This window comes from Chenopodium album, chromosome 23 (genome assembly GCF_948465745.1).
Source record: "Chenopodium album chromosome 23, dcCheAlbu1.1, whole genome shotgun sequence".
NCBI classification, from domain to species: domain Eukaryota; kingdom Viridiplantae; phylum Streptophyta; class Magnoliopsida; order Caryophyllales; family Amaranthaceae; genus Chenopodium; species Chenopodium album.
This window is the reverse complement of record NC_137856.1, coordinates 10074399-10085567: the sequence shown is the minus strand read 5'-3', so window position 1 is coordinate 10085567 and position 11169 is coordinate 10074399. Positions and strand designations below refer to the sequence as shown.

The window sequence follows — 11169 nt, the reverse complement described above, 5'->3', positions numbered from 1 at the left end:
GTCGGAAGGGATGAGGGAAGAGAACAAAGGAGCTCATGGGTGGGGGTTGACGGTGGGAGGAATTATGGGGGAGGCACGTGCAGTGACGGAGTAGGGGCTGGACGACTAGTTTGTAATGGTGGTTGATTTTTCTTTATAATTTATATTGAATAAAAAAAAAAAAAAAGAAAAATGACTTGTTTAGTAGGTTGTAAGTCATTTAACCTATTTAAAGAAAATATCTTTTAAAAGTCGACTTATTTTGAGTTAATTATAAAGTTGACTTATTTTGAGCTAATCGCACAAAGATTGGCTTATTCTTGATAATTTTTCCTTTTCCTAATCAACAATTATAGAACTTTGATAAATGGAAATTAGAAAAAAAAAAAAAAAAACCGTAAAAGTAATACGGAGTAAAATGGCCATTCCACAAGTACTTGCCAGAAAAGCAACGAGTTCCAAGCTGGAACAACTTTCTTTTTACATTTTTCTTTTCCAAGTAAGCAAAAGTAAAACAATTTTTATATGGAACAGCATTTCTACATCACCAACGCCACCACTAACACCGTCGGTGTCATATCATCAGTTGCTACAACTACCCATTCGACCATATGCAGATCTTCGGGCATTTCAATTTTCAAATGAACAGACAGACATACAACTATTACATTGACTGTTATACCCTGGAATCTTGAGAGAGCACGATTCCTAGTTGCTCAGAGCCCTGTTAAATTACAAATGATACAGTGCAAAAACATACTTCCATCTTCCCCTACAGCTGCTGTAAAGCTTGATCTTAATCAACAAACCCATCCTCAAGTATAATAGTAGTAGCTAAACTTGCTTAAATATGATTGACTTGCGCGCCATTCTGACTAGTCGCAGTGGAATGATTTGAAAAGAAAGTGTGAGGCTCTAAGAGGACAGCTCTTAAAACAGCTTTGGTATAAACAGGATACAAGAAATGTATAACCTCGCTCACATTTCTGGGAACAAAAACACATTGTGGCATCCCAACTGTCAATTCCTTGGCTCCATTTTCATCCCTGTGCTCCTGGAACTAGAGAACAAAATAATTTAATTCTAACCTTGTATTTCTAATCCACCTTTCTCATAGAATAAACATGTGCATATAATTCGAATTAAAAACTACTAAATGTCAAGCAAGTTTTCAAAATCTTTTCCACCAACCATAATAAACACCATCCTTTTCTGAAGAGGGAGAGGAGAAGCACTTGGAGAGGTTATAAAACGATAAAACTCAAGAAACTATAATCAGTCTCAATATAGGCATATAAAGGACAAAACTAACCAGTGTAACTCGGATGCATGCCCTGGTGTGAGAATCATTCCTAATGTCAGCATTCTAAAGCATGTGATGGAACCTGCAAACCATTTGTTCCAAGCTACAAGATTAGAGTAAGTACAAAGATGACATGGCCTAACTATAATGATAAAATACATGAATTCAAAAGGCAAGCACAGCAGAATCCTAATGTCTCGGTACTGCTCACATAACCCTTTTCTGTTGCTTTGAGCATAATCAGCATGTTGTATCAAGCAAGAAAATTAGTTTATTTATTGAATATATACCGATTAGCTCTACACATATACCTAAATGGCTAAATCTATGGGATTTCTTACTTTTCAAAATCCATACTTGTGTACTTTCTGTTTTTTTGGTCCCTACATAAATATACTTCCTCCGTTCCCCTAATATTGCAATATGGGAGGTTGCACATGGATTTTAAGAGGAGAGAGATAGAGAGGAATAAAGATAAGGACACATGTGATGAAAGAGAAAGAGAGATAAAACATTTACAAATAGGAATATGTTGCAATATTTGTGAAACTTCCTAAATGTTAAAATATTAGGGGAACCGAGCAAGTATATTGTATAGTGTCTTAAAAATTAAGTTATTATCCTCAACACTATGTTTGGAGAAAGGGTAGGGAAGAAGAAGGGAGGTGGGGGGAGGGAGGGACTGACCATGGAGGGATTTGGTTAATTAAAAGGGGATGCAAAATTTTGATCCCTACAATTCCTTTCCCTTCCCTAAGAACCCGGCTTGGTTTAAAAAATTATTTTTTGAAAAAAAAGCCTGTATTTTATTCCTCATATATTTGTTTCCGTATAAAATCTGTATTTCGTGCTGTATAGCACTATACACAATAAACGTATGTTAACAAATGCTACAGTGCTAATCCAGGCCCTAAAATGAACAAAAACAAGCATTAGGAAAGCAAAACTAGCAATTGGTGCCATCCTTACCTCCAACAAGTTTTCATCTGGAAAGAAAGAAGTTGTACAGTTAAGGCTATTGGAACTGTCAAATTGAAGAATCCTAAGCTTCCCCTCCTGCATACAACAGTAAAAAATTATTAGAGATTCAACAATATTGAATTATGACATAATAACACAAAAGGATCCCAAATTTCCACCTTGGTGCCATAAACAAGACCGCTACCAACAGAAGGATGAAAACAAGCAACATTAACTTCATCCTCCGCACTAGGTAGGACTCTCACCAGCTCCATATCAGAAACTCTGTACACCTGGAAGATTAAACCAAACTTAAGAAGTAGAAGTACAACAGTATAGAGAAGAAAGCTGACTCATAAACAGTAAAAGCAATGTTATTAGGTAACATCTAGTTGAGTTAATAAGACCAATTTTCTATATAAAAGAAAAATAGAAAGCACGAAGGACCTGCTAAAAAGAAAGGATGACTAAATATTAAAGAAAATGGAGTACAATATTTGATATCAAATTCAATAGTCAATAGTCAATAGTCAAGACACATGACCACATCCAAAAGAATACATGATTTGTGAAACATTTACTTCTGTATACCCAAAATTACCTCTAAAATCGTGTAAATGGGGACTGTAGTCTCCCCATCAAATACAATACTCTTCAGAAGAGAATTATGGCGTCGTCCATAGGCAAGCAACAAGTGTTCTGATGTCGGTGAGAACTGCAAGGTAGCACCAAGACATTATATAAGAACAAAAAATAAGAAAATGGAACATAAAAAACCAATAAATAGGTAAATAAAGTTTATAAGCTGATGATAGGGCTTGGATGCCTCAAACAATAGTCCCAGTACAAATCAACTTACAAGATCTTTACCATCATATATATCCAGACCACTTAAAAATCATGTACATCAATCTTTCAATTTCTATGGTGTTATGTGTGAGAGAAGGGGCTAAAATGTAACATTGTTAAACAATTATTAACACTGGTACTGTTTTCTCCCTTATTTTTTTATCGGTTGGGGAGGACCAGAAAGGAGGAAACTAAGTATGTTACCTTCACTGGTAAGAAGTCTTTCCATCCCCACACACAACTACTCCCAAGCAAATAAAAAGAGTGGGGTTGTATTAGACAGGCTAAAGCAAAAAAGTCAATCCATATACACACATGAGTTTTATTTTTTTTAGTATGTTTTAAACCAGGTAGGAGAAAATTTGAATCAACAAGGTTTTATTTATTTATTTTATTTTTATTTTGGGTGACAACTGGCAAGGCCGACATGAGGGAATTAAAGCCATTAGTGAGCTTCACTGAGAACGAAGTCTTTCCACGCCCAAACACAACTAGTCCTATGGAGATAAATTGAGTGGGATTGCATTAGACAGGCAACATAAAAGCAAAAAAGCCAATCCATAAGTCAAGCAATATTTAAGTTTGTTCAAAACCTGATTAGAGAAAGTTTATCAACTAGGGAGCCTCAAACTATATCGAACAACAGCTTTTTCACAGCCATCCAATGTCATGCGTCCATAAAAGACAGCAGCTTGGTTGAATCATTTAAGAAATTTTCATTTTGAGTTATAGAAACCCTTTATCCTTCAATCCCTACAGAATTTGGGTGATCATGTTTACTTTGCCTAAATCATATTTCATCCCTATCAATCACATAACTAGCCCTTTTTTTTTTTTCATAACTAGTCCTTTATGTAGATACTAGATATGTGACAGCTGCAAAATATACTCAGCAGTTTCCCCACTTCCCCCCACAAAAATAAAAATAATAAATTAATTAACTAAAAATTGGAGTTCAAACTTAAAAGGAAAAACAAACGGCATGCAGCATCTCAAAAGGTCATTGTAGGTTATGACTTGTGAGTTAAGTTGCTTGGAGTAGCTTAGGAGTGTCGAGTATGAGCATGGTTTTGAGTGTCAGGAATGTGTATGGATTCTGGTGTCGGGTGTGGCAGTTTCTAAAACTGGGAAAAGTGCTAATAATATGAAAATTGTTTGTGTACTAATAAGATAGCACATGAAATTTAAAGTTAAGTATAAAGTAGCTATACAAAAACAATAAAGCCTTGCTCCAAAATGATCTCGTACAAATGTCAGTGTAGTGTCACGAGAAAAAATTTGCTAAGTCCGAGAAACGTAGCTTGTAAGATCACCGGGAATTCAATAGTGCCAAGAAATAGAGACCAAAGACAGAAGTAAACCTTACTCTATTATATAATTACTCATCATGTTCCCAAAACAGATAGAAAAAATCAAAGATCACGGATTTGAATTGAAATCTAGATCTAGTATCCTTAAATAATAACCAGAACACCTCACAAATAAATTTCTTATCAAATAATTAACTTCATTATATACAAAAAAATTATGTTTCATTAATTCTCTACTTTTAAGGTTAGATGCCCCTAAAACGGGTTGACTAGTTTGATCTCTATTATTAGAACGACAGATTTCTAATTGGCTGCCTACCTTTGAGTTAGTACAGCAGAAAATTCTTAGCAAGCAATTCATTCTCTTTTAGTAATACAAGGGCTTGGGCAACTCATTACATTTTCTCTGAAGTCCATAACAGAGCCAATACCCAATGTACAGAGTTCCATACAAGGTAGGACAAACTACATAATGTAATAAAATAGCTTTAGGAAGGGCACTTTGGAAAGTTTAGTATCATTAGGTTAATAGTCTCTAGCCTTAGTATGAATAGAGGGAGAGGGGAAAGGAAGAGGTAGGCAAAAATTTATTAGGGAAACCTAGAGGAGTCATGGCCTAAAGCCATTTTGGAGAGTTGTGAGCTAAACTCACTATTTGAGAGTAAAAGCCTTAAGCTATTAACTTATCTTTTGTAACCCTTCCATCATTATCAATCAATCTTAAAGCTTTCATCTTTATTATTGCATTACAAAATCGGAAATATTAAGTCTGAAAATTCAGTCCAATACAGATAATCATATGCTTGTGATGTTAGCCTGTTAGGTCACTCATATTAGTTGTTTTGTTCACTTGTTTAAGTTATGTTCAATAATATTTTTTCCCTTATGCTAGCAGCCAGATCAGAGTTAAAACTATTACAGACAGATTTTCATTAAAGTCAGAGTTCCATAAGTAAGTCTAAAAAAAAATCTATATCGCAAAATTGTTAGCCTTTCTTAGGTTATTTAATTCCTATGTTCTTTTTAGTTCGCACGTTTCTTTTATCATGTTTGCCAACGCACAAGTTCAACAATTCATATCTCAAATAAAATAGAAAAAATTATAAAAAAGTTGATATCTAATACTATACATTGGGATGATCCTAATAATGTCTTACATGACTATGTTTTATCATGACTATAAATCACAAAAGTTAGTCAAAGTAGAGTCTGTGAACAGTTAGCAACAGTAACATGACACATATGTTCCACAAACAAGAATCATAATTACTAAAAAGCAGATAAGCCAGAGGGAAAGGATATCAATGACAGACCTGAATTGACGTCAAACAGTGGGCAGCTCTTATTGCCCGTGACGCAAGTACTAACCCAAACCTAAATAATTACAATAGAAAATCATATTGATAAGTGATTTAACCAGGAAAAAAAAGAGACAGAGAACAATAATTAGATCACATACGTTGCCTCCTCAAGGGAATATATCCGTAGCTCATACATAACTGGTTGAGCTGAGATTGGATGCCTTGTTGGTGAAGTCGCAGCTCCTAATGCATCATGATGAGCCTGCGTCTGAGTTCCAGGTTCACCTTCTGTCTGCGGCATCATGCATGCAACACAAGCAGCCAAAAATTTCCCACATGGAGAAAAATGAGCACCCATTTCACTGCAAAATTTAATAGGACAACAAAGTCACTTGATGCAAAAATTCAACATAGAGAACATAAATAAATCAAAAAACAGTTGGTTCATTGCTTTATTCTGATATATGAAAACTTCACTGATAAAGTCATAAAACCCTAGCAGCAGGAAAGCAAAGCCAATCTCATATAGTTCGATTGTTTAACAGGTAGAAAATGCATATAACAATATATTAGCTCACCTGCAGAGTACAGCATGAGGAATAATCAAACGACATTTCTCCGCATCAAGATGAGCACAGGGATCTTTTATGTCATATGGCCATATTCTAAGTTTCACCGTGCACGGTAACTCTGCTGCTGCGGCAGCTGCTAGTGATGTGGCAAGCTCAGATTGAACTCTGCTAATCACAAGATGAGGGTCACCTTCATCCTGTGGAATAGCAGCTGCTTCCGCTGCAGGAGTACTAGCTGCTGCTCGGGAACGTGATGAACGATGTCGAGAACTGGACCGACCGCTGCCCCTTGTATAAGATGTACCCATTTGCATGGCTGATGAAGCCACTGGATCCTGAATTATCATCTCACTTTGTGCAGAAGGAGGTTCTTGCAAACTAGCAGGACGTACCATGCGTTGTCCGGCTTGGCTTTGACCAATTAACCATCCCTGCAAGAAAGGTAGATCCCAATATGCAGGGTCTCCGAAAGGGAAAAACTGAGTGTTTCTTTCTTCTGGCTGTACATCAGATGTTTCCATAACATCCACAGCAGACTCCGGAGCAATAGCTTCCACCTCAGCTGATACAGGCCGCATATCATTCGGAACCGAAGAAGTGTTACTAGATTCAATGGGAGACAACAAGAGCTCATACTGTCCAGATGGGGTTGAATATGTTAGCAACCTCACCGACGAAGAAGGACCAAACCTCTGCTGCATACTACTTGAACCTGCATTTCCATCTGAGTGCTGAAAAGATATTCTTCCATCATTTCTGGAGAGCGGAGGCCAGATCAAGAAAGGAAGGGACATGAGAGGAAGTTCCTCAGCTGAGCTAGACCAATCAGAAGCATGAACATTAGCAACATATACAGTAGGAGGTGGATATCGCACATAACCCTGAGAAGTTGCAAGTGTCATTGATGAATCTGAAGAATCAAGGTCATTGACCTGCATGCCGAGAAAATCGTGAGTAAACAAAAAATACTGACACAATAATTAATTTCATCTTGAATGAAACCAGCTTACCTCAGCTGTCAATAAAAAAGGTGCAGCATGTGGATGGAAGTGAACAGCACGTAATGAACGCCGTGTCTTCAAGACAACAGTAGGGATTGACATTTCCCCTCTTTCATTATAGTGCCATATGTATAGCTAGCCAAGACAGAATTTATACTTCAGCATCACTTGATTGAGCATAAAACCCAAAATAATTTAGAAAAGTAAGCTTTCTTACCTTGTGTCCTGAAGCAACTGCAAGCAGCTCACCCTGGGCATGGAAAGCAATAGAAGCAATTGGTCGGTCTGCAACAATTAAACATTCAGATTAGGAGTTATTCGAGTAAAAGAGATAACAGGGAAAATAGGTTAATTTATTTATATTTTATACACGAGATATTAACTTAAAAAAGGAAAAGAATGCACTACAAACATTTAAATAAACCATCAGAGCTAGAAGTAATTACAAAAATCCCGTGACCCAATACATTCTGCTGTAATTGCATCCCAAAGCCGAACTTCATGGTCTAAACTGCCACTAGCAAGCAAGCCTGGAATTGTTGGATGGAACCTAACCTGAACAATTCCCAAAAGGCGAAATAAGAACAATTTTATCAAGACAGAAACCATAAAATGTAATCTGCACATCAATCAATCACCAAGAAAACAAAACTTCAAGTGAAAAATCAAATTTCAATTCCTTCGGAATGAGAAATCTCATTCAAGTTGGCAAACAACTTCTAATCCTTGTCAATTAAACACATGTCCTTTCAAGCTACGAACAAAATGCCAAAACATTACAAGCATAAAACTGAACCACATTTACATAAACAAAGACACAAAATGTAAGTCATGCTTAAAGATGAAATTCAATCGCAATCTATGTCAAGATGTCAAAAATGACATTTCTGATATTCACATACATCTTAGAAACCGAAAGGCATACGAAGCATCCCAACTACTATGGATCCCGGAAAGAACTCCAAAACAGATGTAGAATCAGGAATTAAAAACTTCTCTCGAATGACAACCTCAACCTGTTACAAATATCCTAGCCCAAGCCTAGGACTCGTTAAGCCAGCTATGTCATCATATTGATTAGTTGATGTTGGCAAGTGACTTAACCAGGTATCACAGTTGTATTCTGCAAAAGTTGTGCCTTATAAATTGTCTGGCTTTATTTTCTTTTATACTCTTTGCAACCCCAAAGTATCACAGTTGTTCCTTAACCACATTAATGTTAGTACCATTCATTATCATATTATTTCCCTTGCAAAAAGGTCACAATTATTTTCAAAAGAAGGAAAGAAACTTTCACTTCATGTGATCTTCCCTTTTTATCGTCAAGTTCTACAAAACCAAATCTTATATACAGCACTTGCTAGCTACAAGTTAAGTGCAGTGCGCAGCTGTGTTTCTAGACCTTAAATTCACTAAATTTTTATCACCAAAAGCCTAGCCAATATTCAAGTAGATATATGAAAGTAGCAATGCCAACCATATATCCCTATTCTATATTACCATCATATCTGCATTATATAGGTTATTTCAAAATGCAATCACATTCCTTATCAAGGGAAAGAAAAGATTGACATAGTCATTCATCAAGATGCATGAGCACAATGGTAAATGTATGTGCAAAATAGAGAGCCTCGATTTCCTAAAATGGACACCAACAAATCAAATTCCACTGAATAATTAGGTTGCAACCTCAACATCTCAGGCCCTCGTGCCGCAATCTTTCCAAATTGTACAGGAAAAGTTTCCAATGAATGAAATGCTAACAGTATATCCAGCACCATTCTTTAAAGACATCAGAACAACAACCTTAATGCTCATATTGAATTAACTTTTGAGTTAAGTTGTACATATAAATATTGTCAAAGCTGAAAGATAATGTTAAGGACACTCAGAACAGTAATTTAACCCTCTTAATAAATTTGAATTCAAAAAATTCAGACTGCAAGTGATCACCTACAAAAGGATCAAACAATGAAATGACTCATGTTTAAATGTTTTTGAAAGTCTTTACACTAATAGAGACTGAAACTTACCACCCAGGGTGTCCTCCGATGCCCACTTAGCACTTTCAGACAGTTTCCACTTTGGCAATCAATTATCTTTACAGTATGATCTCCACTGCATGAGTAAAAACTTAACACGTTAAGATGATACTTACATCTCTATCTACAAAACTTGTCCGGGTTATAAGAAAACATACTGTGTGGAAGCAAGTGTCTTCCCATCTGGACTGAAAGCTGCTGCAATTGTTGACCTAGGAGGTGGTATGAGAGGGCAATACTTGGCTGATAAATGACGCAAGGACTCTGCCTCAACCCTGAGAATACAACTCATATGAGTTAAAAAGATATATCAAGGTTTTTTTTTTTTTTAATAAAAGGAAACTAAAAGAGTCGCCACCAAGAAGATGAGAAGCACTACCATGATATGAGGCTACGTCTTGCATCTCTTCCGGCCTCAAATATACGGCTAAGATCATCAAAACCACCCTCTGAACTCTCACCCCACAACCTTTTCGTTGAACGCTTTGTTCGAGGATTGATCTCTCTACGAGCTAAAAGGTTGAATACATTGTCTCCACTGCTTAAAAATCAATAGCATACCCAAAATTCAGTAGAGATCTATTAATGGCTTTAATGCTAAGTCCGGCATAAGACTCTAACAACACGCATAGTTATTCATAATAATTTGGAGCCCCACTTATAGAATACCATGTCTACTACGAAATTAATGACTAAAAATAGTTAAAAGAGGAAAATTAATCACATGGAAATTCTACCATTTACCATATGAACAAATCTTCAACTGTAATACATAATTACCATATAAATGTTCAAATATCTTCACTAAATGTAAATCATTTCACAACACATATATATATTCTTAACCCTACTTCAAAAAATTGTAATAATAACAGATAAAAATATACAAAGTATATATAATATACAAAATAAAGAAATTAAAAAATAAAACCAACATGCAACTTCAAAGATCAAATTGTCCAAAACTAATCCAATTTACAAAATCTCAAAGCTTTCAACATCTAAATCTATCAGATCTTCAGCTCAAGTAAAGTTAAATTCACAAAAACATATTCTAAATTGTATAAATTATATTAAAAAAAAAAGGAATTAAATTAGAAGATCAAGAACAAAAATTCGAAATCGAAAGTAAAAACCCACCTGCGTCGAGGAGCAGAATTGATTGAAATTGGACGCGACAAAGTGTTTGAGGTTGATGGGGCACTTGCATCATCCACCCACATTGGATCCCTCATTTAAACAACCCCACCTCATAAACTAATCAAAAAATTAAGAACCCACATCAAAATCCCACCATTTTTTCACAAATTTCTCATCGAAATTTGATTATTTAACCCAGAAATTTGTGAAGAGGAAGGTGAGATGAGAAGATTTAAGTTAAGGGAAATTGAATTAGAATTATGGGTATTGATGAATTTAGAAAGGATTGTGATTATAATTGAAAGAGAAGATTAAGGGAATTATGGTGGGGTTGGTGTATTTAGCAGCCACCAAAGGGGAAGATCGAAATGGGAAGGAACCCCAACAAACTAGAAAGAGGAGAGAGAAAGTGAGAAAATCAATAATAATTTTGATTTTAATAATCAATTATAATAATTGAATAAAAACCTAAAAATTGAATACAAAGATGAGAGAAAATGAGGAAGACGACGTTAATTTTTAATTTTTTTTAAAAAAGATTTTTGGGCTTTGGATTTTGTTGTTGATTGAGATTGGATTGGGCTTCTCATTCTTGTGTTTTTTTTGAGTACGGAGTATTTATCTATGTATCGCAAATTTTTAATTGGATTCGGATTTTGACTTTGTTTTATGTTGTTTAAAATGAAGGGTTGTTTAGTTCACACAAGATAAA

At 35.5% G+C, this 11169-nt stretch overlaps 1 protein-coding gene across 2 annotated transcripts; it reads right to left on the bottom strand.

Moving 5' to 3' along the window:
* Positions 1 to 365: 365 nt before the first annotated feature.
* LOC145608089 (uncharacterized) lies at positions 366 to 10907 on the bottom strand. 2 transcript variants are annotated; one of them, XM_081663689.1, is made up of 15 exons: positions 10458 to 10907; positions 9697 to 9858; positions 9476 to 9592; positions 9309 to 9393; positions 7722 to 7830; positions 7493 to 7560; positions 7285 to 7410; positions 6281 to 7206; positions 5861 to 6064; positions 5715 to 5775; positions 2844 to 2957; positions 2422 to 2535; positions 2252 to 2338; positions 1292 to 1364; positions 366 to 1039 (listed from the first exon to the last, which is right to left on the bottom strand). In XM_081663689.1, exons 1-14 carry the CDS (start codon positions 10550 to 10552, stop codon positions 1338 to 1340), a joined length of 2295 nt encoding a protein of 764 aa, XP_081519815.1. In that variant the 5' UTR covers positions 10553 to 10907; the 3' UTR covers positions 366 to 1039; positions 1292 to 1337. The 2 variants fall into 2 exon arrangements, with proteins under 2 accessions (XP_081519815.1, XP_081519816.1); XM_081663690.1 differs by having other exon boundaries at positions 9697 to 9855; positions 10458 to 10906.
* Between the last annotated feature and the right edge of the window lie 262 nt (positions 10908 to 11169).